The sequence below is a fragment of the Bos indicus genome, chromosome 4 (assembly GCF_029378745.1).
Source record: "Bos indicus isolate NIAB-ARS_2022 breed Sahiwal x Tharparkar chromosome 4, NIAB-ARS_B.indTharparkar_mat_pri_1.0, whole genome shotgun sequence".
Taxonomy (NCBI): Eukaryota; Metazoa; Chordata; class Mammalia; order Artiodactyla; family Bovidae; genus Bos; species Bos indicus.
This window is the reverse complement of record NC_091763.1, coordinates 56,217,498-56,241,345: the sequence shown is the minus strand read 5'-3', so window position 1 is coordinate 56,241,345 and position 23,848 is coordinate 56,217,498. Positions and strand designations below refer to the sequence as shown.

Here is a 23,848-nt window from a genome sequence, read left to right as displayed (position 1 = left end):
CACAAAGCGTCAGACACGACTGAAGTGACTTAGCATAGGCAGTTAACAATGTTGTGATCGTTTCAGGTGAACAGGGAAGGAACTCAGCCATACATACACATGTATCTATTTTCCCCCGAACCCCCCTCCCATCCAGGCTGCTACATAACATTGAGCAGAGTTCCATGTGCTATACAATAGGTCCTTGTTGGTTATCCATTTTTAATATAGCAATGTGTAACATATACAGCTTTTTATATGTCAATTATACCTCAATAGTGGTTTAAAGAAAAAATAATAACCCTAAATAGTACTAGCGACAGAACCGACTTTTGGTAATTGTTCGGTCTCATCCTTTCCCCCACCTTAATTTCTTTGCCTTTAAGAAACTAAGATGTAGAGGAAATTGACTCTCTCATTGAATTAAACAATTAGTGTCTACCAGGCATACTGTGTACAGGTATACAGGTTGTTCCCTGCTAAGGTGAGGAGGGTGAATTCCAGTCCATTAGCACTCATCAAGCTGGGTGCCGGGGCCTCTCTTTCTAATTTGCAAAAAGGTGCTACATGTGTTTGTAAAGCCCCAGCATCCGATTCAGAGAGAATGAATTTGAACTATGCCGACTTTGTGACTGATGGGAAATGGACAAGTAATCAAGGGTTACGATACCTATAATTATAATGCTACTATAGGGAAGGTACTATAGAACACAGAAGAGAGACATTTAAATAAGATGGCATGAAGTGTGGGGTATTCAGAATCTGTGACTTAAAGGATGGTGGCAGGGAGCACAGATTGTGGAGAATGTTCCAGGCAGAGCAGTGACATTGAATTATTTATCCATTTATTAATTCAGTAAATACAAATTGTATAGCTACCAAGTTCCAGTACTGAACTTGAAGAAAAAAACAGTAAATAAAAGAAAAACTCCTTCCTCAAAATCCTAACATTCTGGTAGAGCAGAAGGATGATGGTAATTGAACTAGAAAAATAATAGGTAGTGGAGACGTGCTTTAGGAGAAGAATGCAGGCCAGGCAGGGGGTGGTGTTGGTGGTGGTGGGTTGGGTTGGTTTGGGTCCCTCTCCATTCTCATGTGGAGAGAGGCAGGCATAGTCAGGGAGGCATCAATTTAAGCTGAGGTTTAAATGGCAACTGTAGGAAGCTATGAGATTATATATGAGATAATCATATCAGGCAGAGGGAGAAGCTGCTACAAGTCTTAAAGTTAGTTGCTCAGTTGTGTCTGACTCTTTGCGACCCCATGGACTATAGCTCACCAGGCTCCTCTGTCCATGGAATTCTCTAGGCAGGAATACTGGAGCAGGTAGCCATTCCCTTCTCTAGGGGATCTTCCCAGCCCAGGGATCAAACTGGGTCTCCTGCATTGCAGGCAGATTCTTTACTGTCTGAGCCACCAGGGAAGCCTGTTACAAGTCTTAAGGGGTGGGGGGCGGTGAACTCTGTTTTCAGTTGGCAAAGAAGACACTTGAGGTGTGTCCGAAGTGGCATGGGAGAGAAGAGGCTCAGGAGACGAGACAGAGAGGTAGGCCAGTACCAGACCTGTGTTAGCATGGTGACCTCACAGACCTATGAGGCGTTCCATATGGCAGGAGGGAAAGGTCTGTGTTATTAGGGGAGGACAGGTGGGTTGGGAGAAACAGGCAGGAACCAGATGATGACAAGTCTTAGCTGGAGAATCTGGGAGGCATTTTTTTCTGCTTAAAGCTATGCAAAGAATTCCAAGAAAGCCAGGACTAGTCAGTCAAAGAAATCCTTCCATGTTTGTCTTTCCTACCAAGACTTGAATACCAAGTCTTATTTATGTTCCTTCCAAATCCTCAATGTATAGACCCCATGAGAAGTTAGTAAGTAAAGTAAAGTCGCTCAGTCGTCTCCAACTCTTTGTGACCCCATGGACTGTAGCCTATCAGGCTCCTCCGTCCATGGGATTTTCCAGGCAAGAGTGCTGGAGTGGATTGCCATTGCCTTCTCGAACCCGGGTCTCCCGCATTGCGGACAGATGCTTTACCCTCTGAGCCACCAGGGAAGCCCAATATGAGAAGTTAGAAGCCATCTCAAGTGTGACCACACTTTCAGATTAATGTAAAATTTATTTTTGCAATATGATGGTGACAACTGTTAGGAGAAATGTTAAACTGGGTAGGTTGTGTTTTTTAGGAAGATTCATCTTCCTCTGATTTCAAGAAGAAATACATAAGGTCAAGTTGGTAACAAATAGGTAATATTTATTTATTAGGATATTTCCTCTTATATCCGTGATCTTCATTCTCATCAACAAAACCTCAGATTTGATTATCAACGAGCTTAACTAAAAATCTTGTCTTCTAGACTCCCGTGTGACTTGGAGTCATATTTTACTAAAGTGTAATTGTCAAGATACAGGCTGAAGTCCCAGCAGAGGCAGAGTCTGGCTGGGAGAAAGCCTTTTTGTTCTGTTCCCCTTTCTTCCTGGTATTTGTATTTATTTTGCGACTTACTTGATATGGTTTGGAGTCTTATAATTTCTTCAAATATGTTGCAAAACCAATACATTGAGTTAAGGACCACAGTTCTATAAGGTCTATGGGTACATTTTTCAGGTACTTGTACTGATTTGGAACTAACTGTGGATGTAAAAAGATAGTAAGATCATTTTATCAAAAATACCTCATAGGGTTCATTATACTGAAAGTGACGTTCCATGTATGTAATGTTTCTGCCGTTTCTTGACCCAGAAAAATCTAGTCAACAGGTATTTCTCAAACATTCATTTAACACATACTATCTGTAATTACAAAGATGGCATGAGAGACAGAGATGATGAAAAAAAGGTTCTCATTTTTAGGGAGTTAATTTCATGAGATGACAGATGTGTTTACAAATAAATGTAAAACAAGTATGTATATGATGTGGTAGGCCATGACTAGGCTTGCCCAAGAAAAGCCTCTAAGTGGATGTGAATGGATGCAGATGAAAGGGGTGTGCCCCAAATGCAGGCAAAGCGCAAGCTTCAAGGCTTGGAACTGGGACATGAAACCTGGGTGATCTGGCTCAAAGAGTAGCAAAATCATTGCTTTATGAATAGAATGAGTTGTTTCTGAAGGATGAAGAGCCTGGGGTTATGGAAGGTATAGTTCTATGATCCTCCAGTCTGGGGTCATCTCACTCAATGTGGGCCAGCGCCACTGGGCTTCAGATGCACAGTCATCAGTAGGAGCTGTGTCCGACAACTTGCATCCTTATCAGGTTTACTTGCTGCTTTAGGATTAAACAAGGTAAAAGCAACCCTGAAATGTTGCCCTTTGAATAGGATGTGTGGCCTGTGGGGATGTAATAAGTGCCATAGGTGCATTACAGTTTTAAAGAGTTTTAAGAGTTGTGAGGAAAAAGAAACATTTCTGGTTGGAGGCTTCATGAAGGAAGTAGAATTTTTTTCTTTTTAAAATATTATTGAAGTATAGTTGATTTATAATATTGCATTAATGTCTGCTGTAGAGCAAAGTGATTCAGTTTTACATATATATACTTTTTCATATTCTTTTCCATTATGATTTATCACAGGATATGGAATATAGTTCCCTGTGCTATACAGACAGATCTTGTTATCCATTCTTTAAAAAAAAAAAAAATTATTTTTTATTTATTTTTTTAGGTTCTTTTTAAATTTTTTTAACTTTACAATATTGTATTGGTTTTGCCATATATCAAAATGAATCCGCCACAGGTATACATGTGTTCCCCATCCTGAACCCTCCTCCCTTCTCCCTCCCCATACCATCCCTCTGGGTCATCCCAGTGCACCAGCCCCAAGCATCCAGTATCGTGCATCGAACCTGGACTGGCGACTCGTTTCATATATGATATTATACATGTTTCAATGCCATTCTTCCAAATCATCCCACCCTCTCCCTCTCCCATAGAGTCCAAAAGACTGTTCTACACACCAGTGTCTCTTTTGCTATCTTGTATACAGGGTTATTTTTACCATCTTTCTTTCTTTTTTGTTTTTAATTTTATTTTATTTTTAAACATTACAATATTGTATTAGTTTTGCCAAATATCGAAATGAATCCACCACAGGTATACCTGTGTTCCCCATCCTGAACCCTCCTCCCTCCTCCCTCCCCATACCCTCCCTCTGGGTCATCCTAGTGCACCAGCCCCAAGCATCCAGTATCATGCATCAAACCTGGACTGGCGACTCGTTTCATACATGATATTATACATGTTTCAGTGCCATTCTTCCAAATCTCCCCACCCTCTCCCTCTCCCACAGAGTCCATAAGACTGATCTATACATCAGTGTCTCTTTTGCTGTCTCGTACACAGGGTTATTGTTACCATTTTTCTAAATTCCATATATATGCATTGCTGCTGCTGCTGCTAAGTCGCTTCAGTCGTGTCCGACTCTGTGCGACCCCATAGATGGCAGCCCACTAGGCTCCTCTGTCCCTGGGATTCTCCAGGCAAGAATACTGGAGTGGGTTGTCATTTCCTTCTCCAATGCATGAAAGTGAAAGGTGAAAATGAAGTCACTTAGTCGTGCCTGACTCTTAGCGACCCCATGGACTTCAGCCTACCAGTCTTCTCTGTCCATGGGATTTTCCAGGCAAGAGTACTGGAGTGGGTTGCCATTGCCTTAGTATACTGTATTGGTGTTTTTATTTCTGGCTTACTTCACTCTGTATAATAGGCTCCAGTTTCATCCACCTCATTAGAACTGATTCAAATGTATTCTTTTTAATGGCTGAGTAATACTCCATTGTGTATATGTACCACAGCTTTCTTATCCATTCATCTGCTGATGGACATCTAGGTTGCTTCCATGTCCTGGCTATTATAAACAGTGCTGCGATGAACATTGTGGTACACGTGTCTCTTTCAATTCTGGTTTCCTCAGTGTGTATGCCCAGCAGTGGGATTGCTGGGTCATATGGCAGTTCTATTTCCAGTTTTTTAAGGAATCTCCACACTCTTCTCCATAGTGGCTGTACTAGTTTGCATTCCCACCAACAGTGTAAGAGGGTTCCCTTTTCTCCACACCCTCTCCAGCATTTATTGCTTGTAGACTTTTGGATCGCAGCCATTCTGACTGGCGTGAAATGGTACCTCATAGTGGTTTTGATCTGCATTTCTCTGATAATGAGTGATGTTGAGCATCTTTTCATGTGTTTGTTAGCCATCTGTATGTCTTCTTTGGAGAAATGTCTATTTAGTTCTTTGGCCCATTTTTTGATTGGGTCATTTATTTTTCTGGAGTTGAGCTGTAGGAGTTGCTTGTATATTTTTGAGATTAGTTGTTTGTCAGTTGCTTCATTTGCTATTATTTTCTCCCATTCTGAAGGCTGTCTTTTCACCTTGCTTATAATCAGAAATCTTCCAGCAAACAAAAGCTCAGGTCCAGACGGCTTCACAGCTGAATTCTACCAAAAATTTAGAGAAGAGCTAACACCTATCCTGCTCAAACTCTTCCAGAAAATTGCAGAGGAAGGTAAACTTCCAAACTCATTCTATGAGGCCACCATCACCCTAATACCAAAACCTGACAAAGATCCCACAAAAAAAGAAAACTACAGGCCAATATCACTGATGAACATAGATGCAAAAATCCTTAACAAAATTCTAGCAATCAGAATCCAACAACACATTAAAAAGATCATACAGCATGACCAAGTGGGCTTTATCCCAGGGATGCAAGGATTCTTCAATATCTGCAAATCAATCAATGTAATACACATTAATAAATTGAAAAATAAAAACCATACGATTATCTCAAAAGATACAGAGAAATCCTTTGACAAAATTCAACACCCATTTATGATAAAAACTCTCCAGAAAGCAGGAATAGAAGGAACATACCTCAACATAATAAAAGCTATATATGACAAACCCACAGCAAACATTACCCTCAATGGTGAAAAATTGAAAGCATTTCCCCTAAAGTCAGGAACAAGACAAGGGTGCCCACTTTCACCATTACTATTCAACATAGTTTTGGAAGTTTTGGCCACAGCAATCAGAGCAGAAAAAGAAATAAAAGGAATCCAAATTGGAAAAGAAGAAGTAAAACTCTCACTGTTTGCAGATGACATGATCCTCTACATAGAAAACCCTCAAGACTCCACCAGAAAATTACTAGAACTAATCAATGAATATAGTAAAGTTGCAGGATATAAAATCAACACAGAAATCCCTTGCATTCCTATACACTAATAATGAGAAAATAGAAAGAGAAATTAAGGAAACAATTCCATTCACCATTGCAATGAAAAGAATAAAATACTTAGGAATGTATCTACCTAAAGAAACTAAAGACCTATATATAGAAAACTATAAAACACTGGTGAAAGAAATTAAAGAGGATACTAATAGATGGAGAAATATACCATGTTCATGGATTGGAAGAATCAATATAGTGAAAATGAGTATACTACCCAAAGCAATTTATAGATTCAATGCAATCCCTATCAAGCTACCAACGGTATTCTTCACAGAGCTAGAACAAATAATTTCACAATTTGTATGGAAATACAAAAAACCTCGAAGAGCCAAAGCTATCTTGAGAAAGAATGGAACTGGAGGAATCAACCTGCCTGACTTCAGGCTCTACTACAAAGCCACAGTTATCAAGACAGTATGGTACTGGCACAAAGACAGAAATATAGATAAATGGAACAAAATAGAAAGCCCAGAGATAAATCCATGCACCTATGGACACCTTATCTTTGACAAAGGAGGCAAGAAGATACAATGGATTAAAGAGAATCTCTTTAACAAGTGGTGCTGGGAAAACTGGTCAACCACTTGTAAAAGAATGAAACTAGAACACTTTCTAACACCATACACAAAAATAAACTCAAAATGGATTAAAGATTTCAATGTAAGACCAGAAACTATAAAACTCCTAGAGGAGAACATAGGCAAAACACTCTCCGACATACATCACAGCAGGATCCTCTATGACCCACCTCCCAGAATACTGGAAATAAAAGCAAAAATAAACAAATGGGACCTAATTAAACTTAAAAGCTTCTGCACAACAAGGAAATTATAAGCAAGGTGAAAAATTTTATTTTGTATTGGAGTATAGTTGATTTACAATGTTGTTAGTTTAAGGTGTATAGTGAAGTGATTCAGTTATATATATGCATATATCTATTCTTTTTCAGAGTACTGAATAGAGTTATTATAGAATATTGAGTAGAGTTCCCTGTGCTATACAATCAGTCCTTGTTGACTATTTTATATCTAATAGTGTCTATATGTTAATCCCAAACTCCTAATTTATCCGTCTTCCTTTCCCCTTTGCTAACCGTAAATTTGTTTTCTAAGTCTGTGAGTCTGTTTCTGGTTTGTAAATAGGTTCATTTGTATTGTATTTTAGATTTCACATAGAAGTGGTATCATGTATTTGTCTTTCTCTAACAGAAGGAAATAGAATTTGAACTAAATCTTGAAAGATGAATAACATTCTAAGGTGAAGGTGGGAGGAAGAGCATTACAAGAACACTGGACAATGAATGATCAAATGGCGGTAGGAGAATAGAGCTGTGTACTGGAAATGAGGAGCAGGGCAGTGTGGTTGAAGTACAGGGCATGTACCAGGAAGCAGTGAAATATGGGCTGCAGAGGGAGTCCAGACCAGGGGAAGAGGACTGGCATTTAATATATTGGTTATGGGAACCAAAAACGTTTTTGAGCAACTACTAAATCATGTGAATTAGTAAAATAGGGGAGATATCAATAAATTTGGCAACATTATCATGCATGAGATAGCATAATGCCATGCTGCTGCTGCTGCTAAGTCGCTTCAGTCGTGTCCGACTCTGTGCGACCCCACAGACAGCTGCCCACCAGGCTCCCCCTAATGCCATCAGATCCTTTAAAATACCCAGGCACCAACTGAGGTCATGTGTGATTGGAGAAGAGCTTACGAATTCAGGAGTTTTATGGAAAAACTGATTGTTTTAGGGAAACCAGGTTTCAATTTGGGCATATTGGAGGAGAGCATTAACTGTGAACACATGAAAGGAAGACAGGGAGAGGGAAATGCAGTATTCAAGAAACTGGATTGAGTGCATATGGAACATTCAGGTGCAAATGCGCTACATGCCATTGAAAAGAAAATAAGAGAAGCAGCTCAGGAGAGAGGTGGAGTGGGGGATGAATCACCTACATTGAAGTGAGTCAGTGAGTTCAGTCTGTCATAAGTATATTATATGAACTCAATAACAGGTTCTAAATATGTAACAAATGTAACAAGGAAGACAGATCTTAGACTCACCTTGGAAAATAAAACAAAAAAACGCTGAGATTATTGGTATTTATAGCTCATGTTTGTTTTACCAGCTGTTAAATTCCCCAAACCCAATACTTATCCCAGACTGACCTCCTAACTGGCAGGAAGAATTGTCAAAGGACACACTCTTTCATAGAAATCTGAGTCGCCAGATCTTTCTAGTCTAGAATAGGAGAAATACAAGAACTACACGACTAAGATTGTCAATGTGCCTTGTGCTCGGTGGTGTCGACTCTTTGTGATCCCATGGCCTGTAACCTGCCAGGGTCCTCTCTCGATCGGATTTTCCAGGCAAGAATACTGGAGTTGGTCACCATTTCTTTCTCCAGGGGATCTTCCCCACCTAGGGATCAAACCCAAGTCTCTGTCTTCTGCGTTGCAGGCGGATTCCTTACCCGCTGAGCCATCTGGGAAGCCCCAGCAGATTAAAGCACATCTTTTTGAAGGTGAGGAGAGGCACATAGCCCTGAACCACAATTCAGTTATAGATACTGATGATCGCTAAACTAATTCAACTACTAAAACCACGGAAATGTTCCCAAAGAGGGGATTCTGTGCCAGGGCAGAGGCCGCAAGCAAGGGAAATGTTAGAGAAGAATGCGAGTCTCGAGTCAGACCAGTGACGCGGATTGCGTAGCTCCCACTTGGAAGCTGGCTGTCGTCATGTGGCATACCCGCAGCATTGCTCACCGCCGGCGGCCACCTCCGTCAATTCCAACGCTGGGCCGCCAGCAGGCAGAGGAAGGGTCACGAGAAAGGAAGCATGTGCGCAGAAAAGCCAGTTGGGAGGAGCTGGGAGGCGGCTCCACAGGGCCGACTACATATCCCATAATTCAGCACACAACGAAGACCGGCTCCTCGGGCGCCGCTGGAAGACTTGCGGCATGGGATCTGTGGTGAGCATCGTTCGCCCGCCCGAAGTCGGCCTTTGGTGGGGAGACATATGGGGATTGGCTAGTGAGAGTTCGAGTCCCGCCCACTGATGGTGACGACAGGCGGCGGTCCTACTACTTAAGGCGTCGTGGCCTCACCCGCCCCGCCTTAGCTCCCGCGCTAGAGAGAAACATGTATCGTTTCCGATCACAGCTCTTCACGGGGATTTCTGCTGCCGCCATCGCCCACTCTTACCCGCGCCGCTTCTCGCCTCTGTTGTTAGCCGAGGACTCGCCTCTCAGCCGCCCGTCGCACAGACGCACGAGTAAAAAGTGCAGCTCCATCGGCTGATCCTCGCTAAGCTAGAGTTTAGGCGGCACCGGGCGTCCCACGATGCCGAAGAATAAGAAGCGGAACACTTCCCACCGCGGTGGCAGTGGTGGCGGCGGCTCAGGGGCAGCTGCAGCGACGGCGGCGACAGCAGGTAAGAAAGTATCCCCGCCGCCGGCATCCCAGATACCGGCCGGGTTGGCGAGTCGCTTTGCCTTGGGCACCTGGGAGTTGTAGTTCTATGCCTCTAGACGTATGCGTTGGCGGGGCGCCTGGCGTGGCCGGCGGACTACGCTTCCCAGCGTGCCCTGGGAGCGGAACCTCGCGCGATTTGGATCTGGCGTGCGAACCGAACTCTTGGGCACCGGCCGCGGGGCAGGGAGAGGGGCAGATGGGTTCTTGCGCCTGAGAATGGGTCGGGGTTGGGGGTGACTGGGAGCTGGGCGGGAGAGGAAGTGTTTTCAGAGACTGGTACTGGCTCTCTAGAGCTCTCTTTGACAGAGGGTGGTGCCGAGCTTGGAGTTGTGTCCATGCTGTCACTGGTCACCTTTGACCACTCGGCTCCAACATGGAGTTCTCGGGAATGCCAAACGTCCGGCGGGTTTGGACCGGCTCTTGCGTCACGCGGCCTGGGCCTTGCGCGGTGGAGCCGGGGTGACGCAGAGGAGCCCATGTGGCATCCCATTCGGCTGCCTTTCTGTGCATCCCACGTGTGCACCTGGCCCGGCCGAGGCGCCAGAGGCTGGGATCCACTGTCCCAGCGTAGACTCTGCTCCTACCTCTATCTGGCACCCGCACAAATCCCGAGCCCCCAGCTCTCGGGCGACCCGTCGAAGCCAGCTCCTACTCCCGGGGGCAGAAACTGCGTGCTCCTTTGTGCAGTATTTTGTAGGTTCTCCGCTGGGAGCCCGGAATAGGCGGGAGTGGTGAGGAGCTCAGATTGCAGTTAGCCAAAAGTTTAGTTAGTTTTTTTTTTTTTGATTCCTCTTTGCAAAGTCGAAACTTTTCCTGGATGGGTAGGTGCTTAACTGAATTAATGATTTTTTAGTCCTAACTATACGGCTAAGAAAAAATGACTTCAAGCAAAAACTCCAACGAGACACACCATACTGAAAGCTAGTGTTAAACCCGGTAAAATCATCTCACTTAATAATTGCTTTATTGAAACTTTGAAATTAAAATTACCTCAGATGTTATCACATCGAATCTATTAGCCATATATATTTGTGAATACTGTTGCTACTTTAACCCTCAGAATGATATGCCTTTGTTCTTTAGCAAATAAATAGGCCAGTCTTTTTTTAAAGAATTGGCAACTGATAATTTAAAAAGCAAGACGAAAGCTTGCTATCATGTATTAAATATTTAATCATTGACAGTAGAAATGAATTATTATAGATGCAGCCCCCCCTTTTTATATCTTTATTTTGATTGAATGCTTGCTTTCGGTGCTCATGAAGTTCATTCTTGATCAAAATATAAAATACATCTAGTTGCTGTGTGAATTGATACCTCTTTACCTTTCTGCTTCGTTTTCTCGTCAGAAGTAAACATTTAAATTCTGTCTAGAAAGTCCGTATTAATTTTAATTCTTCAAGTTTACCTTTTGTTGAAACAAACACAGAGATGGAGCAAGCTAAAGTCATTTTGAAAATGGTAATGGCCTCCTTGATTCGCTAAGGAACATGTATTGCCTTCTGAAGCTTCCTGTCCAGCCTCCTTCCTTCCTGGTACTTAGAGAATAATCTCAGAAGGCAGTGGGGGCTTGCCTTTCAAATTTTACTTCGAAATTCTCATTTGTGACTTTTCAGCAGCAGGAAAACAATTCTTTGATAGTTTATAAAACTATACATGCTTTGACTATCTTTGGACATTTACACTAGAACTTGTTAGCTGTGCTTGCCTCTGATTGGGGCTTGGGGGTGAGATTTACTTTTTGAAAAGGTTAAGTTGGTTCCACCTGAATATTACTTACTCAAATAAATAATAGTTGAGTAGAAGAGATGGAAAATTTTCACAAACTTGTACTTAAAAGTCTCTTACCTTACTGGTATTTTTAAATATCATCTGTAGAAGAAATGGGATTCATGTGAAATCTTCACAGGTACAACCAAGAAATAACCAACTTCTGTCTATCGTCTTGGGTTTCCCATTTAAATACTTTTTAAGTTAGTGGAGGGGGTCCAGGAAGCTAATAAAATTGACCTGTTGTTCAAGTGTGTGTGTTTTTCATAGCACTTATTTTGAAGAGAGCATTTTTAGGAAAGAACAAAACCTTGTTAGTAAGAAAGCCCTTTAAGAAGTAAGGACTTAATGTGTCTAAAAGGCCACCTCATTAATGGTAATTAGGAACACAAGGTGGGTGAGTGTGACCTATATATTAGATACTCATACAGGGTTTTTTCCCCTTGGTTTTTTTTTTTTTTTTTAATAATCTCTTTCCCCTTGAACTTTGGGAAATCATTGAAACTTAGAGAAGGGAGCTGAATAACACCTGGATAGGAAACTCTTTTTGACAGTTTAAAAATAGACTGAATGTGAAAAATAAAAGATGATTTGTGGATAAATATTAGTGGAAGTTAAGCAGATGACTCAACTATTGCCATGACTTCAGATCATGAAAACACATGAAGACAGATCCAAAAATAGAATATGATGTCATAGGTCTTTGTTTATTTGTTTATTTTTTCCTAAGCACTATGATTAGGAAGTTTTGGTGTCTTGGGTTCATTGCTTATTCTTTATACTTCACTTCTTTGATTGGCACACTTTATTCTCTTTTGGAAAGCAAGCAGATTTGAAGGCTACTTGCTTCCTGTGTTGATTTAAAAATCTGCTAAAGCCTCATCTCTGTTTTGATTTTTTAAAGCTATAAAAAAGACAGCAACAGGCTTAATTATACTCAGAATTTTTGAGAAGCCTTTCTTGCTGCTGCTGCTGCTGCTGCCAAGTCGCTTCAGTCATGTCCGACTCTGTGCGACCCCATAGACAGCGGCCCACCAGGCTCCCCCGTCCCTGGGATTCTCTAGGCAAGAACACTGGAGTGGGTTGCCATTTCCTTCTCCAATGCATGAAAGTAAAAAGTGAAAGTGAAGTAGCTCAGTCCTATCCTACTCTTAGCGACCCCATGGACTGCAGCCTACTAGGCTCCTCCGTCCATGGATTTTTCAGGCAAGAGTACTGGAGTGGGGTGCCATTGCCTTCTCCGAAGCCTTTCTTAAGGTGTATTAAATGATACAGATTTCTTGAACATAGAGACCTAAGAGATATTTAATGCAATCTTTGATTGGAACTCAGAGTTAAATCAGGTGACTCATGGTCACTTTTAGGGTGGAATTGGGGACTTCTTTTAACTGAGTGCTCAGTGTAATTGATGACTGAATAATCTTTCTATTAATATGAAATTCCCACAAAACAAAAATAATTAGAAATGACAGTGACTAAGAATATAGATTTATTCCTTAGATTAATGAAATTGAGAGGAAGATTCTGGTTTAAAAAAAGATTTTAATTTTTTAATAATAGCACTGATATTTTAAAACTTTTGGGTATATTAGAACATTTCTTTTGAACGTGATTTGTCTAACAGGCTTTTTATGCTATATCAAATACCGAAACGTCTTTTTAAGGTCTTAAAATTCAACTCTTAATTGACCAAAAATACACAAACTTTGAAAGAGCACTATCAATCTTCCCAAGGGAGTGACTAGGAACAAATGTTAACGTGGGCATCCATCATAGTAGGAAAGTCATCATCCAGCTTAGTCACTAGTCACTACAGTAAAGTAGGTTTTTAAAATACTGTAGTCATTTCTGAAATTGGCATGTGAAAAAAGTCAAGTCTTGAACATTGCTCAAAGTCTTCAAAGCAGATTCCCAATTTTAAGCACACCATGCTTACAATTTATCAGCTTGCATCTTGCCTATAATTCTTTACTTGCAAACATGAGACAACTCTGTTAAGAGGACTCTTGAACAGATGCTTTCTCCAGTGGACTTGGCCCTGTGAAGTCCACCATAGAGTGCTGGTATGGAGGGCCTCTGTGCAGTGCTTGAGGACCATTTCATAGTCCTGCCTCTTAAGTTATTTGTATGCTAGTTCGCAAGACTTCTCAGCTCTTCTGTCTTCCATGACTTGGGAACAAAAATCCTGTAGTTCACTGCACTGGATATCATGTAGATAGTCCATCAGAGCTCTTAGTATTTTCTTACACATCTTACCAACACTGTAGTTCTTTATCTATCAGTCACTTCATCCAGTTGCTGTCATTATTTTCTGTGCCATGTTGGATCCACTTGTCAGCATCTAAAACTTCTATCTTAAACTTTTTTGATCCTCTCAATTCAAATTGTCTTACTTAAAACTACCATCCCACAACTCAAATTTCACTTTGTATTAAGACATGTGTAACCTAAAAACTAACCCGTTCACCAGTTAATGTTATTCTCATTGGAAAATACATTTGTCTTATTTTTATGTTGATCTATTTTTATCGTCTTCATGATTTGAAGTAATTGGGAAGTAGTTTTTTTATCCGTAATACTGTTTTTTGTTTTCTTTTTTTACCAAAAATGGTCACATACTAGATGATTGATATATTTCTGCAGTTGATGTATATTGTAAATAGTTGGTGCTCTGAAATAATACATAGTAGGTGAATTGACTTATATTAGGAATATTTAAGTGTGTTCTTTTGTTAAAAAAAAATTATCTCTTAGTAAGTTTGGGTTTTTATTGCTGGCTTGTTTTTAAGTAAGTTTTAAAATTCCCAAGTTAAGTATTTGCATATATGACAACAAAATCATTTACCTCCACTCTCTTTTACCTACTAGGTGGCCAGCATCGAAATGTTCAACCTTTTAGTGATGAGGATGCATCGATTGAAACAATGAGCCATTGCAGTGGTTACAGCGATCCTTCCAGTTTTGCTGAAGATGGTATGAGTTTTCAGTTTAGATTTGCGACGTTAGATAAAAGGATGTTTTAGGTCGAGGAATTCTTGTAGCTAAATGTTCTATTACTTTTCCCTATCTGCTTTTTTCTGTTTAAAGTACAGTGGTTGGTTTTATTATTCCTTAGGGCCAGAAGTCCTTGATGAGGAAGGAACTCAAGAAGACTTAGAGTATAAGTTGAAGGGATTCATTGACCTGACCCTGGATAAGAGGTGGGAATTACTGGAAGCTGTTTTCATTCTGGGTGATTTTGATCAGCCACCTTTTATATAAAATATGTGCAGTTATTTCTTTGAGCATTATGTTTTCCTAAAACTTGATTTGTTTACTTTGGGTATTTTGTTTTTTGGGCTTTTGGGCTTTTAATGTAGATAGGAACATGCCACTAGAATTTAGATTAATAGATTAGTTGTTGTTCTAGAATAAGAGCACATATCTGTGTTTGATAATTGAAGTGTATTTGTTGAATTAAAAGTTAATCTTCAACTAGAAGGGATAGCTATTGAGAAATACTAAAGCCAGATTGTTTTCTTACTTAACAGTAACTCTGGAAGGAAATTGAAACAAATGGAATTAAAAACCCCAGAAGATGCAAACAGGATCTCTGGACTTTTGTACTGTTAAAAAAAAAAAATACGTGTTTACTTGAATATGTAATGTAGAAGAACATGCCTTATACACTGAAACTATGAAGTTCTATGTGGCCATTTAATGTTGTGGTTATTAAATGAATAAGCAGAAAAATGCTATGATATGTAGTAGGGTGAGTTGTAGATGAAAATTAAATTATTATTTGAAAAGTGGTGTGAACATGAAAATTATATGTTAAAAAGTCTATAAATAGAAAAAATTTAGAGGAAATTAGGCTTTTACAAGTCTCATTGACTGATGGTACACTCCAGCTGTATCTTCTTTCTCTTATATTTTCTTTTAAATAGTGCGAAAACAAGGCAGGCAGCCCTTGAAGGTATTAAAAATGCACTGGCTTCAAAGATGCTCTATGAATTTATTCTGGAAAGAAGAATGACTTTAACTGATAGCATTGAGCGCTGCCTGAAAAAAGGTAATGTCCTTACTTTACACAGTCACAGAACCTAAAAGGAATTTGCTGCCTTCTGTGCAGTAACATTTGTTAATAGCACTAAAAGTCTGGCTCCCTCTTGTAACCTTGTACCTGACAGGGAATATATCAGTCTTGTTAGTAATCAAAATCAAACTTGTTAGCTTTTGAAACTAGTTTCAAAATGTAAAAATGTAGTAAGCATTTGAAATTAGGAAAGATTGGGGTGGGTTGTCAACTTCAGTTGTATTAAAAGAGGTGTTTGCCATTCTCTTGTACATAACAAAGGCTTGAAAACTGTGTCAAATGTCAACAAAAAGTATTATTTAAAAAGCCATCCTACTTCATTTTTCTAAAATTAAAACAGTATCATAATTATCTACCTCATTTTCTTATTTAAAACATTGATCATACTTTCAGTTACATCATTTCAGAATATCCCTTGGAATATTTGAATTCTTGAACTTTGTCATAGAGATTCTAGAATTCATATTAGGATCTCTATGATGAAAGAACTTTTGAGAATAAAGAGAGACCTTAAAGATTAAGTCTAGTATTATCAGAGACTTTCAATTTTAGAAAATGCCAGAATTCAAAAAGTTTGGGGATACCAGCTTAATTATTTTGCCAAGTAAGAACATTTGTCTTTATTCTCATTTTCCCTCAGGTGAAAGCTTTGTCAAGAATGGGTGTTTGGAAACCTTTGGTCTAATCTACCACTCACTGTGCAGAGAAATGAAAGGCCTAGGAAAAGCGAGACTGGTCTAAAGTTATATAACTTGTTATTGGTATAGTCGATAGCAGAGCCAACTTCTTCGAGATACTACAATGGCTTTGTTAAAAGTATTTATATTGAAACTGTATCCTATAAGGTAGTTGGACTAGACCTATTAAAATTTCTTTACAACCTGCATAGACATTTATCAAATAATTTAAATTCAAAATTTATGCAAACCCTTTGGTGTATACAGTTCTCAAGAGAGTTAATTTACACTTACCTTTATATTAACATGCTTCCCTGGTGGCTCAGACAGTAAAGAATCTGCCTGCCGTGCAGGAGACCCAGGTTTGATCCCTGGTCAGGAAGATCCCCTGGAGAAGGAAATGGCAACCCACTTCAGTGTTCTTGCCTAGGAAATCCTATGGATGGAGGAGCCTGGCAGGTACACTCTTTTGGGTTGCAAAGAGTCAGACACAAATGAGTGACTTCATTCACTCACTCAATCACTTATATTAATGTATTTGTATAGTTTTAAAGACTCTGTTATTTATAGTTGGCTGTGCCATGCACCTTGTGGGACTTTAGTTCCCTGACGAAAGATCGAACGAAAAAAGCCCTCTACACTGAGAATGTGGAGTCCTAACCACTGTACCACCAGGGAATTCCCAAGAATACCTGTTTTTAAGCCCTTGCTTATTTAAAACAATATTGGTGGAGGAAAGTCCTGAAGATTTAGTTTACCTCATGGGCTGTGTACATCTGAAATGCTTGACAAGTTATTTCAAGGGCTATTTGTGCACTATTCTGTGAGTTCATGAAGGACTTAGAAAGTCAGATTAGCTTGAAATGCATTATGTTGCTGACCTGTTACAGTACTCTTCTTTAAAATAGGTGTTAATTTCCATTTTACAGATGAGGAACTGTTTTGAGAATAAGAGTAATGGTTGAAGGTCATTTGGCTAGTATGTGATAGATCTAGGATTCAAGTGTGGCCTGCTTCCAGAGCTTGAGCTCTTTAACCTCACTAGATTTATAGGTCATGCCAAAGCCTTGAGCGTACTTTGAGTTTCATAATTGGTAGATGCTATTTTGAAATAGAACAAATTTGGGAAATTGCTGCCTTAAGAAGTCTACTGAAAATGTCATAATTGCTGATGACTTCTTTTATAGGTAAAGGTGATGAGCAGCGTGCAGCTGCAGCATTAGCATCTGTTCTTTGTATTCAGTTGGGCCCTGGAATTGAAAGTGAAGAGGTTTTAAAGACTCTTGGACCAATCCTGAAGAAAATAATTTGTGATGGAACAGCTAGTATCCAGGCCAGGCAAACTGTAAGTACAGAATTTTTAAACTATAGATCTATCTAGGCATGATACTCAGACCTTGTGATAATCTAGGAAAATAGCATCTTCAAAAATATAGAAGGTTTTTATTATCATTTTATTCTCATTTGTTTTTTAGTGAGCAGACTCAATATGACAGTTCTTTTCTTAAATTTTCTGTTGCTCAATAGAACATCCCTTATAGAGCAGTCCTTATGAAAGAGCTGAGTGCTGTAGTTACATGGTTGGATATGGTTGATGTAGGGAAAGCTGACTTTTGAAATATTCATCTGATTTGGGGGGTTTGGAAAAGCTTTCATTTTCTAATTGATATTTACCACTTACATACGTAAGATTGTGAATTTTGGTGGAGGAGTTGGTTGTTCGTTTCTGTTATGCTAAATAAGCAATTTAAATGATCACACAAAACATCTTTTGCTTTATTACAAAAATATGAGGCAGTCTTAGTGGATTTAGGAAGTGGATTTGAATCTTAATGGATGTTAAGAATCTTACGGGCCTTAATAGGTCATAAGAATTTATTGTTAGTGAATTTGAGTCTTAAGCTGTTTTTCTAGCAAGAGAACCAGTTTGTTTAAAACTTTTTAATACTAATTATTAGCCTCCTCTTTAATGTTACTTAAGGTAAATGATGGGCTCTCCTGGTGGCTCAGTGGTAAAGAATGCACCTGCAATGCAGGAGCTGCAGGAGACTTGGGTACTTTCCTGGGTTGGGAAGAACCCCTGGAGGAGGGCATGGCAACCCACTCCAGTATCCTTGCCTAGAGACTCCCATGGACAGAGGAGCCTGGTGGGCTACACCCCACAGGATCGCAAAGAGTCAGACACAACTGAAGCAACTTAGCACCCATGCACGCAAGGTAAATGACATTACTGTTTCTATCAGGTAAACCCTGACGTCTTAGTGGCTTAATAAAAGTTTATTTTTTGTACATATCAGTGCCCAGTCAGGTCAGCAAGGTCCCTCGGCATGTCCATCTTGCAGCTCTGCCCTGCATTTAGGTTCTTCTCAAGTGGCAGCCGTGGTAGTGAGACAAGGAAAGCTGGAGGACAGAGGCAGGTCACTTCTGCTGAGAGTTCCTTGCTTTACCAACTGTATGTATAGATGCTGGGAGGAGTCTAGAGGAAAAGGAGTCGGAGTTTGGTAACTTTATAGGAATCTCTGCCCCCCAGTAGTTAGTAATCTCTTTACCTTTCTGTTGTTCCTTTTCGGCTAGTTTCTTGCAGCTTTAAAACTGCTCAGGAGTATTAGGGGCATTTGAAATGTTTGACAGAAAACACTGTTGATTAGGTATTTGGGGCGATCACTTAGTTTTGGTTGTGTGTGAATTGTTGTGGTCATCCAAGGCACTGTCTTCATCCTTCTCACTCTTGCTGTGAATATAAAAAAAGCAAAATTCTGGCATTCTTCTGCATATTAGTAGAAGGAATCTTTATTAAATGAAGGCAGTCCTACTTTTTTTCTCTTAGGAGATGTGTCCTGGCTTCTGCTGCTTACTTAGGAGAGGATTACGTATTGAAATTTTCTTTTACTGAAAATAATGCTTCAGCTACTTTCGAATTTTAACAGTGTCTAATTTTTACAATAACTTAATGAGAATAAAAGAGTGGCAACAAACAGATTAATATTACAAGTGTCCTCGTAGTACTGAAACAGAACTCGCTGAAATTGGAGGCATATGAATGATGCCTTTAAAGACTTACACCTTAGTGGTACTTGGAACAACATGAGGGCATTTTAGTGATAACGTATGGAGAAAAGGGAATTGAAGAGTAATAAAGCCTTATAAATTTCAAATTCTGCTTTTAAATAATTAGCACAAGTGTTCTGAGAATTAATGGCTCCTATAATGTTAGAAGTAGATTATATATAAATATACTGAGTCTGTTTTATTAGGTAGATTTTACCTTGGAAATCTTGGATGTCTTGTTGTGAACAAGACATCACTCGCTCAGTTGTTTCCAGCTCTTTGTGACCCCATGGACCGCAGCACGCCAGGTTTCCCTTCACCATCTCCCAGAGTTTGCTTAGATTGATGTCCATTGAGTCAGTGATCTTATCTAACCATTTCATCCTCTACCACCCTCTTCTCCTTTTGCCTTCAATCCTTCCTAGTATCAGGGTCTTTTCCAATGAGTTGGCTCTTTGCATCAGGTGGCCAAAGTATTGGAGCTTCAACTTCAGCGTCAGTCCTTCCAATGAATACTCAGGGTTGATTTCCTTTAGGATTCACTGATTTGATCTCCTTGCAGTCCAAGGGACTCTCAAGAGTCTTCTCCAGTTTGAAGGCATCAGTTCTTCTGTGCTCTCAAATCTGTGTATAACTGCTGGAAAAACCATAGCTTTGACAATACGGACTTTTGTCGGCAAAGTGATGCCTCTGCTTTTTAATATGCTGTCTAGGTTTATCTTAACTTTTCTTCTAAAGAGTAAGCATCTTTGGAGTTGGCTTGAAATGATCTGCTGGATTAATGAAGGAAGACCCAAGAGAAATGGAGTAACTTTGCTAAAGTTGAACTCTTAAGTTTACTAGCAGACCTTACTGGGTTTTAGCTGAAGCCCACTTCCCTTAACTCTTAACCCTGTTTTTTCCTTCTTTTTATACTATACTTGGGACCTAACATAGTCATGTAGCTGATAAGTTTTTCACGTTGAATTTATAAAAGCAGGAATATGTAAAATTAATAAGAAAATGGCAAAAATTAATGTCTGATTTATTTTTTGCTTTTTTTAGTGTGCAACTTGCTTTGGTGTTTGCTGTTTTATTGCCACAGATGACATTACTGTAAGTAGAGAGCCTTTTGAATCCAGTTATTTGCACATTTCTCATTTAAGATGGTACTCTTATTTCCTGCTCTTATGCATTAGGAGCTGTATTCAACTCTGCAGTGTTTGGAAAATATCTTCACCAAGTCCTATCTCAAAGAGAAAGACACTAATGTTATCTGTAGCACCCCTAATACAGCACTTCATATCAGCTCGCTTCTCGCGTGGACATTGTTACTGACCATATGCCCAATCAATGAAGTGAAGAAAAAGCTTGAGGTGTATGTATTTTTTGTTCTTATTTTATAAAAACAAGAGTTATTGATATAATTGGTTGTGTTCACATAGTAATGACTGGCTGTTCTCCAGGCATTTCCATAAACTTCCAAGTCTCCTTTCTTCTGATGATGTAAACATGAGAATAGCTGCTGGTGAATCTTTGGCACTTCTGTTTGAATTGGCCAGAGGAATGGAGAGTGTAAGTATCTGATGGGTGAAAATGCCACAAGAACCATTATTCTGTCATTACCCTCACAATTAAGAATTGGATGGTAACTCAAGAGCATGGCCCACTTGAGAACCTAATGATTGGTTGTCCCGCTTCTTGGCAGTGATGATGTAATACTTAATAAGAGCATAAACCAATAGTGGTTGGTTGGTAGAGCAGTATTTGAGTGTAGTTCATTATACTTAATCATTGCTGCCTACAGAACTGAAGTTTAAGTACACTCTTATTACTCATGGAGAGTCGTCCTGTTTAATCTTTTGGATCTGCTTGGATTTCTCAGACCTGAGACACATTAAGGTAATTCAGGCACTTATAATAAATGTCAGACAAATGGATGAAATACAATGTCAATGTAGATTTGGGATTAAGTCAGATGAGTTTAGTTACCATCATGTTTAACTTTTCTAAGCCAAGTGTGTTATTTGTTCAGTCCTATTCGACTCTTTGTGATCCTATGGAATGTAGCTTGCCAGGCTCCTCTGTCCATGGGATTCTCCAGGCAAGGGTTGCCATTTCCTTCTCCAGGGGACCTTCCTTACTCAGGGATGGAATCTTGGTCTCCCACATTGCAGGCAGATTCTTTACTGTCTGAGCCACCAGGGAGGTCCTTTCTAAGCCAAAGATGAAAATAAACATGTCCCTTTAGCCTTGTGTGCTTTGTAGTTCTCTACCGCTGGCCACTCATGGTTGCTTTTTTTCTTTTCTTTTTTTTTAAATACCATAATTTTGCTTTTGGAGGTATTTGAGTTTGTGGTAGGTGACCGAGAGATGATCCACCATCCTGGTGGTATTCCAAGTTTAGCACTGAAAAGTCCTATGTCCTGAAGCCCTTTATCTTAGGCTAGCTATATGGAACAGTTGGTCACCCTGGTTTGTGACCTCTATTGTGAATCTTGGGTTACTTCCTAGCTGCTTTTCAATTTAAGGAGAAAGATAATTTTCTGGAATGATGCTTTTCTGCAATTAAAGAAGTTAGTTAACAGTGGATAATTCTAAATAAGATTAATACATGTTTTGAGTTGCCTTGGTTTTTCACATTCCATTCTTGGCCTGTGTTTGGCTGCCCCCCACCCACTCTCCTTATTTTGAAAGATAGCTGGTATGAATGAAAAGTAAGTTATTCACACTGTCAGTAGCGAATGAGTCTCCATATGTGAGAAATTGGACTCAAGTTTAGCAATCAATTTAATTTTATTGAACTAGTTAATAACTTCTTAATCTCAAGGCACAGAAGCCAGATGTCCTAGTTTTTAACCTTGTATTCCTCTACTGACTAGAAATGGTCATTTCTTTTCTTTTTCCTTTGAAATGCATCCTAAAAGTGAACTAATGATGCAGTTTAAATTATATATGTTGAATTTGTTTAAATTTGCATAAATGTAAATAGTATTGCCACCTGCATATCTTACCTTCTCTGACTTAATAAATTATATGTGATAGTCAAGAGCAGTCACTCAAACATGTTTAATTTGACCAAATCCTTGTCAAAGACAAAAATGAACTGTGTTATAAAACAGAACTTAAGTGTTTTGTTTGCTATTTTTGTTAAGTAAGTTTTGTGTTTGTTTCTTTTAAAAAATATTCATTTATTTATTTGGCTGTCTTGGGTCTTAGTTTTGGTTGGTAGGCTCGTCGTTGCAGTGGGCAGGCTTCTCTAGTTGTGGCAGGTGGGCTGCAGGGGGCGCAGGCTCAGTTGTGGTGCACCAGCTAGTTGCCCTGCAGCATGTGGGCTCTTCACTGACAAGAGATTGAAGCCACCCCCCTACATTGGCAGGCGAATTCTTACCCACGGGACCACCTTGGAAGTCCTATTCTTACCTTTAAAGTGGAGGTGGTAATAGTTAATACCTCACAAGTTGTTGGAACAGGTGCCAAGTACAGTGTGCATGGAAGTGTCACTCAGTCACGTCCCACAGCTTGGACTGTATGCATGGGACTGCATGGAGCCCGCCAGGCTCCTCTGTTCTTGGGATTTTCCTGGCAAGAATCCTGGAGTGGGTAGCCATTCCATGAGTTGTTGGAACATGTGCCAAGTACAGTGTAAGTGGTAGCTATTCCTGCACTGTTAGCTGAATTGCATATCACCTCCCCCTTGCTAGTAGTCTGCTGCTGCTGCTGCTGCTGCTAAGTCGCTTCAGTCGTGTCCGACTCTAGTAGTAGCCTTTTTGGCGCTCTCTAGTGCAACTTAAACTAAGAGAAGGACTATTTAGTGGGTTAAATTATAGGTCTTAGGGCCACGTGATAAACTAATTCAGGAAATTGTACCAAAATACAGTATTCTCAGACCGTCCCTAATTCTCCCTATTCCATCTTCCACCTAAGCTGACAGGGGCAGTGCTTCAGGACAGAGACACAGTGGAAATAAAATCTGGGGACTCAAAACACATTTCCCAGACCTTAAATCACATGCTTTTCACTTCTTGATTTTTATAGGATAACCGGCTCATGTAAAAATGTCTCCATACCCTGACAAAGACATTCTGCCTCAATTAGCGGGAGTGAAAGAATAAAAGTCTTTGTAGTTGAGTAGTCAGATAAAACCATTCTGGAAATAGTAATCAGCGCTTTGCAGTGAAGTGGGGCGGGATCAAACTCTGTTTTAATGTTAGGCTTCCCTATGTTTATTTCTTAACACTTAGTACAGCTTATTTCATTTGGTTTACAATCAGTGCTCCGGGGACTACTATATAGAAAATACTAGTGTAGGGCATGATTTTTGTGACCATCAGCATCTCATCTTGTGTACTTGAACTCAAAGTTTTCTGTGGTTTCATTTCATTTTAATTCCACTCAACTTTTGAAACCATTTAACTTATCACAGCTGTTATTTTGGAATGAAATAATTATCTTTAGACCTGTTTGAAGCATTTAAATTGTTATACTGAAACAGGCTGTATCATAAAAGAACTATAGCATAATGGATATTTATGTACTGTGTTTTATGTATTTTTAGAATATATAAATATATGTTACTTAGGCCTTTCCATAAACTTATGAGATGTGGATGGTATTAACT

The 23,848-nt window shown here is 39.7% G+C and overlaps 2 protein-coding genes and 1 long non-coding RNA gene across 6 annotated transcripts in view; 2 read left to right on the top strand and 1 right to left on the bottom strand.

The window, feature by feature from the left end:
• Window positions 1-23,848, top strand: part of IFRD1 (interferon related developmental regulator 1) — a 55,329-nt gene that overhangs the window by 22,329 nt on the left and 9,152 nt on the right. For 2 of the 4 annotated variants that reach the window (XM_070787830.1, XM_019958746.2), the window contains exons 2-8: window positions 14,317-14,421; window positions 14,564-14,648; window positions 15,375-15,499; window positions 17,388-17,545; window positions 20,293-20,343; window positions 20,427-20,605; window positions 20,694-20,802. In XM_070787830.1, coding sequence (XP_070643931.1) covers window positions 14,373-14,421; window positions 14,564-14,648; window positions 15,375-15,499; window positions 17,388-17,545; window positions 20,293-20,343; window positions 20,427-20,605; window positions 20,694-20,802 — 756 coding nt within the window. In that variant the 5' untranslated portion in view covers window positions 14,317-14,372. Of the gene's footprint in view, window positions 1-9,349; window positions 9,638-14,316; window positions 14,422-14,563; window positions 14,649-15,374; window positions 15,500-17,387; window positions 17,546-20,292; window positions 20,344-20,426; window positions 20,606-20,693; window positions 20,803-23,848 lie in introns of those variants that run through there. The other 2 variants (XM_019958745.2, XM_070787829.1) reach the window with 2 other exon arrangements.
• LOC139182716 (uncharacterized) lies at window positions 8,459-9,504 on the top strand. The gene has a single exon (XM_070787832.1). It carries the CDS (start codon window positions 9,346-9,348, stop codon window positions 9,502-9,504), a length of 159 nt encoding a protein of 52 aa, XP_070643933.1. The 5' UTR covers window positions 8,459-9,345.
• The window catches only part of LOC109557428 (uncharacterized), a 19,920-nt gene continuing 14,530 nt past the window's right edge, over window positions 18,459-23,848 (bottom strand). Inside the window, exons 2-3 of the long non-coding RNA XR_002180532.2 lie at window positions 18,750-18,931; window positions 18,459-18,676 (exon numbers count right to left, since the gene is read on the bottom strand). This is a non-coding gene — a long non-coding RNA (uncharacterized lncRNA). The remainder of the gene's footprint in view (window positions 18,677-18,749; window positions 18,932-23,848) is intronic.